The 21,918-nt window shown below is 39.9% G+C and overlaps 1 protein-coding gene across 1 annotated transcript; it reads left to right on the forward strand.

Moving 5' to 3' along the window:
• The first annotated feature begins 29 nt into the window (after positions 1-29).
• pin1 (peptidylprolyl cis/trans isomerase, NIMA-interacting 1) lies at positions 30-19,227 on the forward strand. Its single transcript, XM_054743639.2, has 5 exons — positions 30-210; positions 4,575-4,657; positions 5,786-5,894; positions 5,976-6,086; positions 18,503-19,227. Exons 1-5 carry the CDS (start codon positions 153-155, stop codon positions 18,610-18,612), a joined length of 471 nt encoding a protein of 156 aa, XP_054599614.1. The 5' UTR covers positions 30-152; the 3' UTR covers positions 18,613-19,227.
• The last annotated feature ends 2,691 nt before the right edge of the window (positions 19,228-21,918 follow it).

Here is a 21,918-nt window from a genome sequence, read left to right on the forward strand (position 1 = left end):
TTGTAGGCATGAGAAGAGAGGGCGGACTGTACACCGAAAACAACGTGTGCCGTAAACAATCGACAACTGTCGCATAGATTAGCCCAAACGCCTCTCTGTTGCATCGTTGAGGCATTGAATTGTAATTGGAAGCTCTGCTGCAGAAAACTAATATGTCAGAGGAGGAGGATTTACCGACTGGATGGGAGAAGAGAATGAGCCGTAGTTCAGGTATTCAAACATAAACTGCTGAAGGAAAAAAGAGCTTTTCGTCTTTATAAATGGTGTGTTGTAAACTTAGCCTACTTGCTAGCAGCGTGTGCATTGTGGTGTGGAAAGAAACAGTTATGGGAAATTTGAAATAAGTTTTTCTAATTAGCGATGCGCGGATTCGTGCAGAACGTCGTTTTCTTACTTGCAGCTTGTGACTGTTGTGTAGTGGTGTCGTTTCGTGTTTGCTAAATGCTAATTCATTCAGTTCGGCTGCAGGGCCTTGCATTACGTCACCCCGCCCAGATGCCTTACGTGCAAAACAGCGCGAGACACAACAACTATGAAACAAGGTCTTATAACTCTGCTCCCTAAGACAGACAAAGATCCTTTAAAAATAGAAAATTGGAGACCTATCTCACTTTTAAATGTTGATTACAAAATTTTATCTTTGGTGTATGCGAAAAGACTAAAAAGGATTTAGGTGAGATAATAAGTGAAAACCAGAACGGATTTCTTCCCAAACGTCACATTAGCTCTAATATTAGACTAGTGTTGGATCTAATCGATTATTCACATTTTATAAACTCAAATGCTTTGATGATTTTCCTTGACTTTTATAAGGCATTTGATTCGATTGAACACACCTTCATTTTACAAACACTTCAAATGTTAGGGTTCGGAGAGTCGTTTATTAGTGTTATTGAAATGCTTTATAAAGATATAAACAGCTCAATAATTTTATATCCACAGATGTCTGGGAGGTTTCCAATATTAAGAGGTGTACGACAGGGCTGCCCAATGTCTTGCTTTTTGTTTCTGATTGCCGCTGAACTGTTGTTTTTAAATATTTCACACAATCCAAATATTCATGGTTTAGAAATTTTTAATAAAGAAGTTAAGATGTCCCAATTGGCAGATGACACAGTCTTGTTTCTTAGAGATAAATCACAGATACCAAATGCTCTACATGCAATACGAGAATTTTCAGAAGCTTCAGGACTGAAGCTAAATGTTATAAAAGTGAAATTTTATGTTTGTATGAAACCAATGACCAATATATGTTCAATATTCCCATCAAACAAACTGTTAGATATTTAGGAATTCACATAATAAAAGACAAAATGATGAGACAAACATTAAATCTGCAATCAAGGATTAAAAAAACTCATTTGATTCTTAATATGTGGCTGCAAAGGGACCTCTCTATTTTTGGCGGGGTGTTGTTAACAAAAGCGGAAGGCATATCAAGGTTAGTATATCCCACCCTCTCCCTTCATGTTAATGATGCAACTTGTAAAGAAATTAACAGTTTATTTGTAAACTTTGTCTGGAAGAACAGGTATCATCATCTAAAAAAAGACATACTCTATCTGGAAAGAGCAAGGGGGAACTTAGAACTCTTAAATTTTTTCCACTTAAACAACACCTTTAAAGTCAAATGGATTAAAAAATGTCTAGAAATGCCAGAATCTTTATGGAATTTTATTCCACACAACCTATTTAAAATGGTAGGGGGTTTAAATTTTCTGTTACGTTGCAACTTTATTATTTCTAAATTACCAGTGAAACTTTCAATGTTTCACCAGCAGGCTTTACGTGCGTGGAAATTATGCCATACACATAATTTCTCCCCACACAAAGAAATATTATGGAATAATGGTAATATTACCATAAACAACAAAAGCTTATACAAAATGAATTGGGTTGAGAAAGGCATCATTTTTGCCGCGGATTTATTTGATGATAACGGAAGCCTTTATACCTATGAAAACTTTTTGAAAACTAAGGACTTTCCAGTGAAATACAGAGAATTTGCCTCGGTCATGAGAGCCATTTCTTCAGGCATAGTTGAGTTAATGAGAGCACACTTTGTTTATCAGATTTAGTTTGCAGATGCCATCTCTAAAAGTTGGGGGTATTGATTTATTAGACAAGAAATGTTCAAATCAGCATATAAGGAAGGTTTTATGTTGTTCTGATACAGTGGCACCCAAAGGAACGTTTTTCTGGAACACACAGTTTGATATAAATTGGAAGAAAGCATGGATGGTTCACTTTCAATACTGTATTTCAAACAAGATATGGGAACTTAATTTCAAAATTTTACACAATATTTATCCATGTAACAAAAAATTATCATTGTTCAAGGATCTGGATGAGAAATGTACCTTTTGTCATACTGGTTCAGAGACTATCATACACTTATTTTATAATTGTCCTCTCTCATCTGGATTTTGGAAAGATATGGAAAATTTCATTATGATTAAATCCAAACACACTATCCAAATCAGATCTAAGGATGTTATTATCAAGTTTGAATGTAATGATAAAAGGTTAAGTTTTATAATTAATTTAATGCTTCTTTTAGGGAAATTTCATATACATAAAGCGAGGGTCTCCAAATCTCTCCCTAACTTTTGCGTTTTCTTAAATGACTTCCATTCATATGTTAACACCATAAAGTTAATTGTAAATAAGAAGGCAGAACTCACTTTAATAAGTCTTTAATGTTTATTTCTGATTGACCCTGTATAACAAAAACAATCACAAAATGTACCTTTTGGAAGGTTGTATTATCTGTTATGTGCCTCTTGTTGATTAATGAGCTGATGTCTGTTCGTGTGTATATTTGATGTATGTTTGTTAGTGTGACTATGTATTTGTGACAAAAACAAATAAAGTTTGTTAAAAAAAAACAGCGCGAGACTCAGAAGAGACCAGAGACGCTCCTTTCTGCTGGGAGCACACGTGACCACAAAGTCAACACTTCATAGGAATGCTTGAAATAATTTGAAAGGCTTGAATCGCATTTGGCACTTTTGAGATTTTAATTCATTTCATTTTTAAAAAGTGTTGAAACTAGCTGAAAATAGTGAAATCACAATGGCATTTTAGATCATTTTGAGCAATTTATGTATGTTTTTAATTCTGGCAAAGGCACAAGTCTCCTGCATAGATAGTAAACGTTCATGTCAATAATAGAAACAAAAAAATGTTCAAATGTGAGAAAGAAGCTGTTGTTTTCCCACTCGTTTACTTATTTATTTGTTTATTTTGGCATCCTCTGTCTTAATCTGGATTTACAGCTGGATCTCAAAGGTTCAGTCAGCATGCAGAAAATAGAAATGTACAATATAGTTAAAGGAAGAAAGAAGGAACAATATTTTATTCAGCACCTCTCAAGATAAAAATAAGAAGGCTCTTCATTTGGACAAAAATGTTTTTTTTAAATATCGTAAAATATGATCACCTCAAGGTTGGACTACTCCAATGCAATTCTGTTTGGCATTTCAAAAGCCGCATTATCTCGCCTTCAGCTGATACAAAATGCGACAGCAAGATTTCTGACCAATACTGGCCGTCGGCAGCACATCACTCCCATTTTAGCAAGACTTCACTGGCTTCCTGTGCACTACCGTATACGTTTTAAAATTTTATTGTTTGTTTTTAAGGCACTGAATGGCTTAGCACCACCCTACATATCCGAGTTACTCACTCCTTATGTGCCAGGCAGGACTCTCCGTTCAGGTGACCTACACCTATTAAAGATTCCCCGTCAACGCTGCAAAACCCGTGGTGAACGAGCTTTTTCTGTCTGCGCTCCAAAACTCTGGAATGATCTCCCGCTGCATATCAGACTCTCCTCCTCCATTGGGGTTTTTAAGTCTCACTTAAAGACTTACTTTTATTCTCTTGCTTTTACTACCTAGCTATTTTATCGATGGTTTATTTACACTGTTCTTTTACTGATTTTATTGACTTCTCATTGTTGGTTCTTTGTGTTTTGCTCTAGTTGTTTTATTCTTTTATATTATTCTTTTAACCTTATATGTTTTTACCCCTGTACAGCACTTTGGTCAGCTCACATGCTGTTTTTAAATGTGCTTTATCAAATAAATGGAATGGAATGGAATGGAATGATCAAAGTAAAAGTTGCGATTAAAAATGTGGAGGAAAGGGAACAAGAAACCGAATAAAAAAAAATAGATAGTTAGTGGATCCCAGGGGAAATGCAGTATGGCTGCAAGAGCAGAATGGAGAAGGAAGTGATGAAAAAGAGAAGAAACAAAATAAAATTTTATGCACAGATTAAAACTTTGCTTATTTTTATATTTTCTCTGTGGTCTTGATGTCAAGTTGTTGTTTTTGTTGTTGTTAGCCTCAAGGGCAACATGCCGATTATCACTTGTAAGTCGCTTTGGACAAAAGCGTCTGCTAAATACATAAACATAAAGTATTTTGCATTTTTCTCTTTACAAAATTGTTTATTAATGGTTTAAGTGAGCAATAACTATTCATTTTTGTCTTTTCTTGTAACCTTTGTAATAAAAATATAGATGCACGTTGAAATTTAAACATTTATGGGGTTTTTTCTCTTGCAGGCAAGGTTTACTACTTTAATCACATCACCAATGCCAGCCAGTGGGAACGTCCAGTGGGAGACGGCCGTGGAGAGCCAGATAAGGTGTTGCAATAACAACAACAATAAACTTTAATTACACAAGTTGGATTTTTTTTCTACTATTTAACAGGAAATGTGACATTTAAAATAAACTTGGCAAAAACAAAACATAAGGAAATTTGTTTTCAGTTGAATACTTCCAAGTTTGTGTTGCTGGTTTAAAGTACCCATCAAAGAGACTGATATGGAGGATCTGTTTTATTCAACAGTTTAGAAAATGCTGAAGTATGTTTTCTGTGACTGAATATGAAATAATCCTGATTAGTTGAATCAGTTTGGCTGCACAATGAGTACGTTTACATGCAGCCAATATCCGGGTTATGATCGGGTTAAGGTCGGCATTCGGGTTTCTGAGTTGTTCAGAATAACCCGTTTACAAGCACGAGTTACCCCTAACTTGCATAACCCGATGTAAATGCGGACGTTGGGGCAGCGTCAGGACGTGTGGACTACGTCCAGATGCAATATGCATCATTTCCGGTTCTTCTTGTTCTGGTATCCGTGAAAACAACAAAATTTTTCCCAGTTCGGAAGAGATAGCGACCGTGTTTGTTTGCGCTTTAGTTTCCTCGTCACTCAAAGTGTGGTGCTGTGCCACGACTCGCCATGTTGCTCCCAACTTGTTTACTTCTGGTGTTCTGGCGCATACAAGACGTCTCGCTACTCAAAAGACCAAGATTCCTTGCGAACAGAGCATGCGCAGAACACACGCTTTGATGGGGATATCCCGGTATGCATTTACACGACCAAACATTCGGGTTAGAAAAGGGTTACCCCAGGTGTAGTAACCGGGTTTTTAAAAACCCGGTTATGAGCATATCCGGGTTTCTGGTGGTGTTTACAAGGACCTGCGGAACCGGGTTATTGTGAATATTCGGGTTTTAAAAGGGTTACTGGCTGCATGTAAACGCACTGAATAACTGACTTTGACAAGACAGGCTGTTTATGGAAAAATGATGCATAAACTTTTCAGTCATCTTCTATAACTGCTTCTTTCAAAATGCTTTTGATTTCATGTGTTCAGTGCTTAATGCTTAGTATGAAAAATAAAATGGATCCTTAATGGGTCAGGTGATTGATGATTAGCTCTTTCGATGAAAGTTCTCGGCCATTTTTGTGTTTTTCTTACAGGTCCGCTGCTCTCACCTCCTGGTGAAACATAATCAGTCGCGTCGTCCATCTTCTTGGCGGGAACAAAATATTACACGAACTAAAGATGAGGCCTTGGAGTTCATTCAGAGTAAGTTAGACCAAGCAGAAGAGGAACGGAGGTGTCACTCTGCAGAAGTCTGATCGTTTCATGTCCTTTTTTCCTGCTCAGAGTACATAGAACAGATCAAGTCTGGACATGAATCGTTTGAGTCCTTAGCTTCACAGTTCAGCGACTGCAGCTCAGCCAAGAACGGTGGTGATCTCGGACTGTTTGGCAGAGGTATTAAAACATCACGATCTGGGTCGGACTATTCAGTTTAGTTCTCTGTTTAGATTTGTAGCCATTCGGATCAGTTGGACTTTGTTCCCAGGATAAATGTTTGTGTAGATTTTTATTATTTTTTTAAACATCGAGTGTGTGTGAGAGCAAGGGACAGGTTCAACACTTAACTTGGTTATTTACTAAAACCAACACCTTCTCCCGGTGTTATAGTTTTGCTTTTAACTGTAATACCCCAAAAAGTTTTCCTCTAATAAGTCTGAAGTAACAATAAAATCAAAGTGAAGATTTTTCTGAAAGTCTTAATATAACTGTCTGTAGATGAAAGAAACTGGTTTATAGAGACCAAGATGTTTTGGAAGTCTTATTTGTTTCAGATTGTAAACTTAAAATAATCAGAAAACACAGCTTTTTGTGTGGAAAAATAAAAACTCATTTATAACAAGTAAAAGGGAACGAGACACCAAATGCAACGGCAGGCAGAAACTATCAAATGTTTTATTTTTTCTGTAGAACCCTGGCGGGTGTGTGAATGTTGATCAAATTTGTATTAATTAGTGGTCTGTTGATATTTACACACTGAAAGGGCCTGCATCATGCTATGTTACACCTTCCAGAGCAAAGATAGATGACAAAATTGGCACAATTGAGATGCCTTATTTTTTTTTTATTAAATATGTTATTTTTATGAGCCAAGCTAAGACACTTGGATTTGATGAAACTACACCTCTCCCCATATAAATTCCACAATAGTGCACAGCTACAGACCCAGAGGCCAAGTCCCACCCAACCCCCGGATAATCCTGGGTTAAGCCGGGCGTACACTGTGCGACTTTTTCACTCGTAGCACTCAGCTTCAGCTCAAACTGTACGACTTCCTCACAGGGCAGAGCTCACGTGTCATGCGCTCACACTGCACGACCCAGTTCTCGGATGCGACCTGACTGCTCACACTGTACATCTGGTAGCAACACATCGGACCCAAAAATATGCTAAAAATAGCAGTTTTTACTCAACACGTCAGACGTTTTTGTCTTGCCTGTTGTCCTTCGGGAGTGCTGCAGGAGGACACACGGATTTATGGGGGTTGGATGAGGAAAACGAAATAAAGAAAGTAAATCTGTGTTTTGTGATCAGTTTAATTTGACATGAACACGACAAACACGCTTTCTTGACATTCTTTGTGAGTAAAAAACGTGTAGAAATAAAAACGAACGTGTGTTATTAGGGAAATAGCGGGCGAGCGGTGTTGATGCAGGACTGCGCATGCGCCGTGAGCGGTTCTGATACTTTTTGGGTCGCAGCGGCTCGCAGCGCCGCTTCGACAGTGCGGATACCCTCACGAGGGACGAGCAAAATATTAAACACGCCAGAAGTTTGTGCGAGCTCACGATTGCTGATCGGTAGCTGGTCACGTGGTGTTAATCCTCTCTCGTAACCCCCTGTACACTACACGACGCTCGGCGCAAAACTCGCCCCGATCTCGTGGATTCTCGCACGAGTGGAAAATCGGCTCAAAAAAGTGAAAAGGTCGCACAGTGTACACCCGGCTTTAGAGGATCTCACACACACACACACACACCACTCAAATGGAGTAAATGCAGCTAGAGTGAATCAGTCCTGGTTTACAACCATTCAGCTAGCGTTTAGCATTTTAGATGTACTCACCGTTCTGGCCTATCCATCGGGTGTTTTTAATGTTGGATCAGTACCAGTTTGAATAAGTAATCCGTCTGAAAACCCACTCTGGTACTGGCGGTGGTTCAACAAGCAGTCTGAGAAATCACACTCGCATTCTCGCTCAGGTTTGAAGAGCTCCTAATGTAAAATCCAACAATTTCTGCTGAATAAACTCTTCTTCAGGAACAGTGGATGGGGACCCTGTTACCTCGCAGACACAGATCCATCTGGGGTTCTAGGCATTATTTAAAGTGCAGACTAGATAAGAAAGAAATCACTTCTTTACAACTGTGGAGATTAAACTCCCTGTTCGGTACATGGAGAGACTGGGCTTTAGTGTTTAAAGTCCAGGGCAGGAGGAATCCAGACTCGAGACTCCCTGGATGGGGAGCTTGCCATGATGATGCATCAACGACCCATGCAGCTGAATGAATTAGCTTAGCAAAATGTGCAGAGCTGAAGGAAAGAAGCAGCTGAGTCAGGAAAATGCACGTGTGAAGCCAAAAAACACTTTGGGGGTATAGGAAAAAGAGGTCTGAGGCACTCAGGTATGGCAAGCCAAATGAGCATTTATTCTGATATCAGGATATCAGCCAGAATTGTCATGAACATGTAAGCCATTTCTGTCCACTAGTTAACTAGTTAGACATGTTTGTGTCAACTAGTTAAATATCGAGGGTGAAAATGTGCCCATTAGTTAACTAGTGACAGCAGAAATGCGCACTAGTTAACTAGTGAACACATTTAGGCTTCAGTAGTTAACTAGTTGACACAAAAACTGCTCACTAGTTAACTAGTAAAAGCAGAAATGCATAGCAGTCAGCTACTTGAAGGTATTTGTCTCACTAGTTAACTAGTGAGGGTCAAAATGTGCACACTAGTTAACTTGTGGTAGAGATAAATGCGCACTAGTTAACTAGTGAACATATTTTGGCTTCACTAGTTAACTAGTTGACACATAAATGGCTCACTAGTTAACTAGTAAAGACCAAAATGCATACCAGTCAGCTAGTTGAAGGTTTTTGTGTCTCACTAGTTAACTAGTGATGGCCAAAATGTGCACACTAGTTAACTTGTGGTAGACATAAATGTGCACTAGTTAACTAGTGAACACATTTTGGCTTCACTAGTTAACTAGTTGTCACATAAATGGCTCACTAGTTAACTAGTAAAGGCCAAAGTGCATACCAGTCAGCTAGTTGAAGGTTTTTTGTGTCTCACTAGTTAACTATTGATGGCCAAAATGTGCACACTAGTTAACTAGTGAAGGCTTAACTCCTAACTAGTTAACTAGTTGGAGTAGGTCAGTGCCACTAGTTAACTAGTGAACCATTAATGGCTCACTAGCTAGCTAGTTGATGGCAGCAGGCTCACTAGTTACCTAGTTGATGCATCCATTGTCCAAACTAGTTAACTAGTGAGGACATAAATGTATACTAGTAAACTAGTTCAAGTCTACATTCACACTAGCTAGCTAGTTGCGCAGAATTCTAATTAGGAGGCGGAGAATTTCTCAAATTAAGACTCTCTATTGGCTCCCTGTGTCAAAATAAAATATGACAACCAATCACAGTGCGGAATTTCGTAAAATCCCACCCCAAACATTTGCATGCGGCACACAAGTTAGCATGCTGGCCAGAGGAACCTCAGCTAGTGAACTAGTAGTGGCTTCAGTGTGACACTTACATGTAAACTTGTGAAGGCAGAACTGCTCACTAGTTAACTAGAGAGGGTACAAATGTCCACTAGTTAACTAGTGAGGTGCAAAATAAGTGTCACTAGTTCACTAGTGGGCCCCAAATCGCCCACAAGTTAACTAGTAAGGTGCGGATATGCTCACTAGTTAACTAGTGAGGTGCAGATTTGCTCACTAGTTAACTAGTGCGCCCTAAAGCGCCCACTAGTTAACTAGTAAGGTGCAAAAAAGCATCACTAGTTAACTTGTAAAGTGCAGATATGCTCACTAGTTAACTAGTGGGCCCCAAAATGTCAACATGTTAACTAGTAGGGTGCGGATTTGCTCACTAGTTAACTAGTGAGGCACAGATATGCTCACTAGTTAACTAGTGATGTGCGGATTTGCTCACTAGTTAACTAGTGAGGTGCAGATTTGCTCACTAGTTAACTAGTGTGCCCTAAAGCACCCACTAGTTAACTAGTAAGGTGCAAAAAAGCATCACTAGTTAACTTGTAAAGTGCAGATATGCTCACTAGTTAACTAGTGGGCCCCAAAACGCCAACTAGTTAACTAGTAGGGTGCGGATTTGCTCACTAGTTAACTAGTGAGGCACATATATGCTCACTAGTTAACTAGTGAAGTGCGGATTTGCTTACTAGCTAACTAGTGAGGCGCGGATTTGCTCACTAGTTAACTAGTGAAGTGCGGATTTGCTCACTAGTTAACTAGTGAGGTGCGGATTTGCTCACTAGTTAACTAGTGAGGTGCGGATTTGCTCACTAGTTAACTAGTGAGGTGCGGATTTGCTCACTAGTTAACTAGTGAGGTGCAGATATGCTCACTAGTTAACTAGTGAGGTGCAGATATGCTCACTAGTTAACTAGTGCGCACAAGACGCACACTAGTTGCTGTTTTTGGAGCAATCTAGTTTACTTGTTATGTAAAAATGTGTTCTTACTAGTTAACTAGTGACAAATTTACCTTCACTAGTTAACTAGTTGACATATTTGGCCTTTCTAGTTCACTTGTAATGGGACAGGAAGCACTCACTAGTTAACTAGTGAGCATATCTGCATTATAATTTTTTCTCACTAGCTTATAGAGGGCAAACTGAGCCTTACATGTTAAGTAGTGAACACAAAACACTGTCACTAGTTAACTAGCTGCAGAAAAATGCCCCTAAAACTAGTAAATTTGTGGAATTTGAATAAATACACACTTGGCTGGCATTCTGTGTAACATGTTAACTAGTTCGACCGCTGTACTGCTCACTAGTTAGCTAGTGAGCAAATCCGGCCTTTACATGCAAATGAAGAAATGCAGAACAGCTATGTGATTGGTCCATGTAGGACTGAGAAACAGAGAAAGTATGGCGGACTCTGTTCAGGCTGTTCTAAGAGAAAATTTGATAAACTAAGATCGTTTGAGCACATAAATATGTTTTGACGATATTTGTAGCGAGAAAGTTGTGGTGTATTGCTGTAATCTTTGTTCAGTTAACGTGTGCAGTCTTTAGTTTTCAGTTATTAGTCTGAAAAAGCCTGGAGGCGGAAGGCAGCGGCAGACAGCATGTCTGTTTCTGTTGACAGGAAAGTGCAGAAACTCCGCAGAAATCTCCGTCAGATATATTGTTTCACATTTGTACGGAAGCGACAAGTTTATAATAATAAAAAAGGCTCTATTTTACATACGTTGCTGTAAAGCCTCCAGCACTCATAGTGTTTTAAAGGTATAAATTTGCGAGGAGATGTAGCACCTAGTGCCGGTGGTCTAGTGACTAACGCGTTCGCCTGCAATGGTGAAGGTCGCGGGTTCGATACTGGATCATACACTTTAGTTGTGTACATTATTTCACTTCTTTTCTTTTGCATAATTTTTGTATTTATGTCAACAAGAAACAAAATACGTAACGGATTAGTGGGCAGAGTTACACACACACACACACACACACACGCACACACACACACACACACACACACACACACACACAAAACATGTTAACAAGTATTTTATGAGTATGAATCTGATTATTGCCGACAGTCGATAATTAAGCATGTGTGTCCCCCTTCCTCAATCCATCCTCGCAAAATAAAATCATCGGCACAGCACAGCAGGCTTTCTCTTGATCCAGAACTAGCACTTCGAAATTGATCATGTCCGCGGCCATCTGCTGCACAATCAGCTGCTCGCATCGCGGGAAACATTGAAAACAGCTTCATGAACTGAGACACAACAGGGTTAACATCGACAAAAAAATCCACAAATAAATCTAAATAATTAATGCCATTTCCGTCTTTTTCGTTGAAATATACAAATAGCAGATCATAAATCTAGAGCAGAAAAAGCTGCTGCAGGAAGCAGGGTTTGTAGTTATTCATGCACCAATTCATCAATGTGATTATTGATCAAGATCAGGTAAACTGATATTAATGTTGCAACATTTCATTTGATCATCTGAATGATACCACACAACTGAATGACCTGTTGAGTCTCTGCATATTCAGGTATTTACTACGGAAAACAAACAACAGCAGGCAGCAGCAGGACTCCCCATGTTATTTCTCGGGTCGCTGGCCCGCGGTCGTCGGGGCCGCTGCGGTCAGCTCTTAGGTAGAGCCGGGAAGCCCTCGTTCGGCTGCGTGGGCTGCTTCACCGTGGACCAGCTCCCAGCAGCCGCTGGTCGGGAGAAACGCTCTGGCTGCAGCTCCGATCAGACCCTACCAACACCTCGCCACAGACAGCACCGCATTAAAAGCCCACAATTACGACCCGCTCCCCAAAGTTACAGTTCTCAAGCACTGATGAACACATAAATAACCCACAACAGCTATGAAATGTGTGTTATTTACGGCAAAAAGGAGATATTTTTCAAGCCGACGTGCCAATGTTAACCGCAGTTGGCTTGGAAATGTGCTGATTTTATTATTTTTGTCAATTAAAATCCCCCTTGTTTGCTCTTACGTTTTACGAAAACGCAATATTAATTAAAGCACGCTTTAGTGATCAGCATGTAAAGCAAAGAAGAAATGTGAACATTTCAACCCATTTCGAACCAACCAGTAATATGATTTCTTAATACGGTGCAGCGGCAGCATTTAAAAACCAAAATATAGTTTTTACTCTCCAAAAAAAGGAGAAGACAGTCACGGTGCAGCAACCCATTTTAGTCCATTAATCTCCACAATAAATATCCAGACAGAGAATTTCTACGGCCTCGCTGTAAACTCCAATGTCACCCAGGACCAGTCTTAAAGAGACAACGCGCTTAAAGGGAAAGTGTGTAGATTTCTGGCAATAGGGGGTAGTAAATACCAAAGTCACTGCAAACAAGCTGTATTTTTTGTTCAAGTGAGGACCTTACTAACTAATGCTCATAAAGCCAACAAAACTCTCTGGACTCTAGCTGTAACTCTCAAATTAGGATATGAGATTAATGACTCAGGTTCACGCTCCAATACATTAATTGTTTGAGAAATGCATCTTTTTATGTTGAGTGCCATCCGCCAAATAACACACGAGAAAAGGAAGAAGAAGAGTGTTGTTGCACAGTTTTCAAAGGAGTCAAAAACCACCAGCAAAACCATAAATACAGCTAAATAAACATAGAATCCAACATGGCGTCCTCCAGAGAGTCGGACCCTCGCCTGTGTATTTTATTACTATGAAGGGTACATGAACTGATTAGGAACACAATGTAATAGGGTCAAAGGTCAAGGTTGTGTGAGGTCATATATATATCAAAAATTGCCTGAACGGGTTGAATGATTTTGACCAAATCAGAGGTGATAGCTCCCTATCAAAGGTAGATAAACTGATCAGGTCACAACCTCATAGGGTCAAAGGTAAAGGTCGTGTGAGGCCGTATATATGAAAAATTGGTTTTTGTGTGCAATATCTTCTGAACAGGTTGAAATACTTTGACCAAATCGCAGGTGAGAACTCCCTATCTAAGGTAAATAAACTCATGAGGTACAAAACCTCATAGGGTCAAAGGTCAAGGTTGTGTGAGGCCGTATATATGAAAATTTGGCTTTTGTGTGCAATATCTCCTGAACGGGTTGAAGGATTTTGACAAAATCAGAGGTCATAACTCCCTATCAAAGGTAAATAAACTCATCACATACACAAGTTCATAGGGTCAGAGGTCAGTGTCATGAGAGGTAATATATATGACCAGTCAGGCATATCCCGCGACGCTCTGCATCGATTTGCAGGGCTTTCTTGTTTCTACAGAGTTTATGTAGGGTGCTGCTGGTTTGGGGTGTTATGTCAGCAGGCAGAGTTTAGGAGTCTGACAGCTGTGGGGAAGAAACTGTTTCGGGACCTGGTAGTCTTAGTCCATAGGCTCCTGTAGCGCTTCCCAGAGGGCAGGAGGGTGAAGAGTCCATTCGATGGGTGACTGGAGTCTGATGGTTTTCCCTGCCCTTTTCAGACACCAAGAAAAAAGGAGAGTAACTTTATTTTGTTTGTGTGATTTTATTTTGTTGTGTGACTACTGGTTGCAGTTCCCTGTTCAATTGATTGCTGTTCCCTGTTAAATTTAAAAAAGAAAAAAGTCTAAAGTTTTGTTTTGACTGGAGAGAACTAAAAAAGGTTACACTGTCTTCTGGTACTAGCTCAAAATAACAAGTGGTGCTTGCTGCAGAACCACAAAGGCGGAGCTGCACCAGAAGGTGGAGCTGCACCAGAGTCAGCGCCGCCCATTCCAGAATCAGCCCCGCCCATTCCATTAGAGTCAGTCTAATTCCTTCCAGTTGTCAGACTTGATAGCATTCTGGAACCAAAGAGGGTGTTGTAGCTAAAAAATGCGAGATTGAGGACGGAGTTGAGAAGTTAATTGAACAGTTTTTGTAAAGGTTCCATATAATTAAAAATCTAACTTTTGGAACTTTTAATCATGTTATATTGTCATTTCCTCATAAGAAACACGCCAAAGCCATTTTTAGCCTCATTCATGCATTTTCCTCCCATCTCAGCTTCAATTTGGTCTCCTCCCCTGAAGCGGGTCTGGTCTTGGTTCTCAAATCTGGATATTCTGTGAATTTTCTGACAAATTATTTCTGAAATGACTTCTACTGAGACACCGCCAATAAACCATACATCCCATCTCAGAGACACACTGGGCAGCACAATTACATGTAACGCCACTTGATTTATAACAGATGTGGTGGTGTAGTGGTTATGGAGTCAGGTTGACATGCTGTTTCGCCTCCCAGTAGTGTAAGTTTTAGGTAGTTTACAACCTCTTTTCTTCATTTCTAGCTACACTTGCCAGTACTATGTTTACAACAATTTACTGGTATACCGTTTAACATATAATGTGTTTATTTATTTATTTATTCGTTTATTTAGCCAGTGTGAGTCCATTTGTGAGCAGAGTTTCAACTAAAATGCTGTTTAGGAACGACCAAATTCAAAGAACTTTTAGCGACATAAATATTTTGCTGAAAAGAAACATTACAACTAAAATATAAACAAATTGAATGTGGCTAAATAGACTGCTGATGACCCCACCGAGAATCGAACCAGCATCAGCTGAGGGGAAAGCAAAAACCAACTCAGACGATTTTACCACTAGACTACCAGAGGCCATTCAATAGACCGAAGTGCTGTTGTACACCACTTTTATTAGACCAGCTGTAGGCAGATATTCGTTAAAAGAAACCTTTTCATTTCGAGATATATTCAGTCTTTGTCATGTAGCAAGTTATATTTATCTTGTTTAATTGGAGTATAGAACATAGCATTAACGACTGTAAACTAGTAACAGCCGTAATTCATGTGGGTCAGGTCAGTTTGCGATAAAGTTGAAAACAAAAACGGAAGTCAGTGGGCTAGGCTGAGTTTGCGTGAATGGGCGGGGTGCAGCTCCGCCTTTGTGGTTTTGCAGCCAGCACCCTCTCCAAAATAACCACAGTTTTTTCCCTCAGTGTCATTTGATCTATTTCTTGGGAAGATGGATGGATGGATGGAGATATATATATATATATATATATATCAATAATTATTTTTAATATAGCCTTTTTCAATACCAAACTTTCAATACCAAACAAAAATGAACTACAATAAAATTACTGGCACACTAAATTCCAATTCTCCTCAATGGGACTTGAACTCGCCAACTGATCTCCCTTACACGACACCAAACGAGGTGCTTTACTTGATTTGGGAGGGGGGAATAAAAGCAGTAAAACAATAAAACTTTGAACATTACAACACAAAGAGAAAATAAATAATGTTACAGCAATTGCGGAATGCCATCTGCGGGATTCGAACCCGCCGCAACGACCAACCAGTAGGTGTCAAACCATGACTAATGAGTGCAAGCCTTGGCGCTCAGGGACACCCATCAGATTGTGAGGCCACAGCACATACGTTTTAGACTGGGTGGGATTCTTATACCCAACAGGAGTCTTCTGCCCGCCTTCTCATTAGAATATGCATAATTTGTGTTTCAGGCACTAGTTAACTAGTGAGCTGCTGCACTCCCACACATGTAAACTGGTGAAATTTCAATTGTTCCACTAGTTAACTAGTGGACAAAAATGGTCAGCTTGTATGTGTTTTTAGATGCAACTAGTTAACTAGTGAGCAAATCCGCACCTCACTAGTTAACTAGTGAGGTGCAGATATGCTCACTAGTTAACTAGTGAGGTACTAGTGAGGTGCAGATATGCTCACTAGTTAACTAGTGAGCATATCTGCACCTCACTAGTTAACTAGTGAGCAAATCCGCACCTCACTAGTTAACTAGTGAGCATATCTGCACCTCACTAGTTAACTAGTGAGCAAATCCGCACCTCACTAGTTAACTAGTGAGCAAATCCGCGCCTCACTAGTTAACTAGTGAGCAAATCCGCACCTCACTAGTTAACTAGTGAGCATATCTGCGCCTCACTAGTTAACTAGTAAGCAAATCCGCACGTCACTAGTTAACTAGTGAGCATATCTGCGCCTCACTAGTTAACTAGTGAGCAAATCCGCACCCTACTAGTTAACTAGTTGGCGTTTTGGGGCCCACTAGTTAACTAGTGAGCATATCTGCACCTTACTAGTTAACTAGTGATGCTTTTTTGCACCTTACTAGTTAACTAGTGGGCGCTTAATGGTGCACTAGTTAACTAGTGAGCAAATCTGCACCTCACTAGTTAACTAGTGAGCATATCCACACCTTACTAGTTAACTTGTGGGCGTTTTGGGGCCCACTAGTGAACTAGTGACACTTATTTTGCACCTCACTAGTTAACTAGTGGACATTTGTACCCTCTCTAGTTAACTAGTGAGCAGTTCCGCCTTCACAAGTTTACATGTAAGTGTCACACTGAAGCCACTACTAGTTTACTAGCTGAGGTTCCTCTGGCCAGCATGTTAACTTGTGTGCCGCATGCAAATGTTTGGGGTGGGATTTTGCAAAATTCCGCACTGTGATTGGTTTTCATATTTTATTTTAACATAGTGAGCCAATAGAAAGCCTCAATTTGAGAAATTCTCTGCCTCCTAATTAGAATTCTGTGCAACTAGCTAGCTAGTGTGAATGTAGGCTTGAACTAGTTTACTAGTATACATTTATGTCCTCACTAGTTAACTAGTTTGGACAATGGATGCATCAACTAGGTAACTAGTGAGCCTGCTACAATCAACTAGCTAGCTAGTGAGTCATTAATGGTTCACTAGTTAACTAGTGGCACTGCCCTACTCCAACTACTTAACTAGTTAGGAGTTTTGCCTTCACTAGTGAACATGTGGACACTTTGAACTGTCACTAGTTAACTAGTGAGACACAAAAACCTTCAACTAGCTGACTGGTATGCATTTTAGCCCTTACTAGTTAACTAGTGAGCCATTTTTGTGTCACCTAGTTAACTAGGAAGCCAAAATGTGTTCACTAGTCAACTAGTGGGCATTTCTTCTGTCACTAGTTAACTGGTGTGCACATTTTGGCCATCACTAGTTAACTAGTGAGACACAAAAACCTTCAACTAGCTGACTGGTATGCATTTTGGCCTTTACTAGTTAACTAGTGAGCCATTTTGTGTCACCTAGTTAACTAGTGAAGCCAAAATGTGTTCACTAGTTAACTAGTGAACATTTCCGTCTCCCACTAGTTAACTGGTGGGCTCATTTTGACCCTGACTAGTTAACTAGTGAGACACAAATACCTTCAACTAGCTGACTGGTATGCATTTTGGCCTTTACTAGTTAACTAATGAGCCATTTTTGTGTCAACTAGTTAACTAGTGAAGGTCAAAATGTGTTCACTAGTTAACTAGCGTGTACAGTTTGACCCTCACTAGTTAACTAGTTGACCTGTTGACAAGATATCAGAATTAATGCTCAAGCGGCTGGCCAAATTGGGCAAAGTTAACAAGTGGGATTTTTACATTCAGTAGTCAGCTAGTACGAGTTTTTGTACCTTACTAGTTGACTAGTAAAAACTAAATGTGTTTTAACTAGTTAACTAGTGGACATTGATCTGTCCACTAGTTAACTAGTGAACACACTGAGCAATACTAGTTAACTAGTAAGATATGAAACATTTTAACTAGTTAACTAGAGAGAATTTAGGCCTTACTAGTTAACTAGTTGACATTTAGGCTGTCACTATTTAACTAGTTGACACAAACATGGCTAACTAGTTAACTAGTGGACAGAAATGGCTTACATGTTCATGACAATTCTGGCTGATATCCTGATATCAGAATAAATGCTCATTTGGCTTGCCATACTCAGGAGATCGAAACTCAGACCTCTTTTTGCTATACATTCATGTGGATGCCTTGGCTGAAGAGCACCAGTGAGAGTACCAGATAATGTTTTACACCGCTGCAGCACTTCCAGCATTTTTTCTATTTTCAACACTTTGGGGGTGTTTTTCATAAGGAAATAACAGCATAACATGGTCATAAGCTTTTAAAAACCATACCGAGAAATAAAAATTCCATTAAATATCTTAGAAAAGCTCCTACGTTGAAAACAGGTCATTAATGCAAGGTCAGAATGAAAAACTGTGAAACATACTAGGACAATTATTTTCTCTAACACAACATTTCTGTTTCAGGTCAGATGCAGAAACCTTTTGAAGACGCCTCCTTTGCTCTGAAAGTGGGAGACATGAGTGGTCCTGTTTTTACCGACTCTGGAGTCCACATCATCTTACGCACGGGCTGAATGCAACACACACACACAGCACCACCTTCTGCTCTTAGAATGACAGAAAAACAAAGGATAATTAAATGACACTGAAATGCAATGAGCGTTTCAGATATTCCTGATTACTTCAAGCTTTTAATAACCAGAAAACGGCCGGCATATATGAACATTATTGCCTGTTGTAATAAATGCCCTCCAGAAACACTCAGCAAAAATGAGCTAAAGCAAAATGCTAGAATCGGGTCGTGCATGTCAGAGTGTTATGTTTTTCTGTAACAGGTTTCATTCCTGCTGTTGGTGTGTGCCTAAGCAGTAATCTAATCTGTTTTTGTTTCTTTGGTTCTGTTTAGAAGGTTTTAAAGACAGTTAGGGTGAACAAAGTGTTATTTTACATTCTTTACTCTCATCACATGACTTTTTAGTTAAACTTTGTTTTCGGCAGAGATTCAGAAATCTTCATTTCTTTTTTTGGGTTGATAATGTGCATGGTCTGTTCCCCCCGGACTTATCAAAAGCTTGCAGGTTTTAGCGTAAAGTAAAGGCTTTTATAGCTTTAATGCTCAGATGAACTGTTACCACTGTTGTCATTGGGGAATACAAATAAAAAATAATAAAAAATCTGTTTCATTTTTATTAATTTTTTTGTCAAATTTTTTTATGTTACGTTTCAGGTTTCTAGATTCCTAAAAACATTTAATCCACACAGAAATATGCCTGAGTATTGTAACAGAAAAACAGATTGAAACAAATAAAAACAAGGGGGTTGGTGGAAAACCTTCCCAGATAGTTGTGTACTGAGTCGTCTGCTTCAGCTCTGTGATATTTTGTTAACATTTTACAAACTGAGTGTATTGTCACTTGTCTGGTTCCTGGTCCCAAATGACTTCCTTGTTGGATCTCCTCCAGCTAGTGGACCCCTCGTCCCCCAAAATAAATCACTGACATGTAAAGCGAATGACTGCTAACTGAAGCTAATTCCAGAGCAGTGGCAGATTTTTCTGAATACGGGGCCATCAAGGGGCCACGATACAGAGGGGCTAAGTATTAGTCCAACATCTTTACACAAAGTTTCCTATCTGGCTCTTTAGTGTTTGGACTTGAAATTGCATCCACTTAATTTCATTCCAGTTCAACATTATTATTGGTGCATTGAGATCAGTTCATTATTCCTATGTAAGAAAACCCAGCAGACTGCATGGAGTCGCTGACTTGTGTCTGAGACTTTACAGTGATCCCCATATTAAGCAAGCATGTAGTGAGAGTGGAGAGGAAAACTCCAACAGAATACGTCTGTTTTTCCAGAAACACTACTCAGAGCAACTCAGACTGATGCAGCTTGGTCTGACCACTGTTCTCAAGGGCGTGGTTTGGTATTTTTCCTCTAGTTTCTCCCCTAATTTTAGTCCCTGCTGCGAGGTACCTGGCAAGGCTGGGTCGGGCCAGCATCGTGATTCTGGCCTCTGATTGGCTAAGGGGCGGAGTCACCGGTTGATCCAGATTTTTTTGTCTTGTTAGGGTTTCCCCCAGAAAATGAGTTAAGCCTGGCGGATTCGGCCGTCGGGGGGGGGGGTCACGCGCTCCGTCCAGCAGCGCTCCTCCTGGGGGGGGATTTGCACACGTTCCGCTGCTGTGTCTCACCAGTATCAGCTGATGGAGGGCTCTAGTTTCGTTGTGCTGTTCGTGTCAGCGGACACGATAGGGTCGGGGAGGGGGGCGGGTGGCCAGACTTATAAAGCACTGGGGGAAACCCTGTTTGTGTTTCACTGCCTGCAGCCATTTCCTGGTTCAGAGTCCGACAAAATGTCATAAAACTGAGCAAAGTGTCTAGCAACACCAACATTTTTCAGCTGAGTTGTGTTTGTGTGGAGCATAAGTTATCTTACACTGTTTACTGATATCCTCATGTTATTTTGTCATGAGTAAAGATCACGCAGGATCTTGAAATGAATCCTGAAGTTGACTGGCAGCCCCTTGATGCAATTTGCTGGGTTCCTTATATAGGAAACGTTTTTCTGATTGGCTTAATGAACTGACCTGTATTGGAATGTTTTATTATGTGAAGTGCCTTGAGACGACTCTTGTCGTGATTTGGCGCTAGATAAAAAAACTTGAATTGAATTGAACCACCTGTAGATGGGTCAGGGAGGTTCTGCTCAGACACGTGAAGAGAAAGTTACAGTAGTCTAAGCGTGAGGAGATGAAGGTGTGGATAACTGTCTCAAGTTCAGAGCGGGACAGAATGGGACTCAGCTTAGCAACGTTCCTGAGATGGAAGGAGGAAGAGCGAACAAGAGTACTGACATGAGAATCCAGGGTGAGAGCTGGGTCAAAGGTCATGCCAAGATTCCTGACAGAGAGTTTTGTGTGAGAAGCAAGCTGACCAAGAGAGTCTCAGCCAAACGTGTCACTGGGTTGGGGATTTATTCTGTAATAAGAAATTGCAAACTTCCATAATGATGACTGAACTCAGATTTTTTGTTTTTGTTGTTTTAATTGTGTGGGTCACACAGACTTATGTTACTGCTCATAACAAGTGATTCAGTCAGTTCAGTTACAACAGGCTCTCTTAGCTAACTGACTTAACAAGTAAATGAGACATAAGTTTCCATGGATGTCACAAATATCAAATTTAATCACATGTAATATAGAAATGACAAACTTCATTGAAAACAACTTCAGCTGAGGATTCTTGAATTATAAAATCCTGCAAGTTCTTGAATAATTGCAAAACATTAAGTTAAGGCTGTGAACTGTAAAAAAGCAAATCCAAAGCAGCATCTTTCACTGACCAACTGCTACAGGGATCGGGCAGACAGCGTGTCCATAGACCGATGTACCAGAAGTCTTTCATGGCTTTGATAGTTACGAGAAACTGTGCTTCAATGGATGGATCAGAAAAGAGCTGGTATGTGTCTCAAATCATTTGAGGAGATGACCGTACATTACTCACGGACCAAACTATACGGCACCAGTAGCAGCTCACCCATGGGGGCACTGGGGCACTTTTCTCTTTGAGTGGGGAAAATAAACAAACTACAATAAATATTTTCTACAAATGTGTCGGATTCAATTTTTTACACACCCTTTTCACCAGCTGTCGTTCATTAAACAATACATTTCCTCCAACCGACTCAGTAGTTACACTCCTGGGCACTGGGAAAAATGCCCCCAAACTGCAGCTAAATAGCCAATCACATTTGGTTGCTAGGGAGAACTTGAGAATTTTGGGCCAATCAGCATCATGCAAATTTAATGAAAAAAAAAAGGGGGGGGAAGCTAGCTAAAATGCTACAAGGTGCTGAATCCCCCTCCCCACCTCCCCAT

Source organism: Nothobranchius furzeri, chromosome 4 (genome assembly GCF_043380555.1).
Source record: "Nothobranchius furzeri strain GRZ-AD chromosome 4, NfurGRZ-RIMD1, whole genome shotgun sequence".
Lineage (NCBI taxonomy): Eukaryota > Metazoa > Chordata > Actinopteri > Cyprinodontiformes > Nothobranchiidae > Nothobranchius > Nothobranchius furzeri.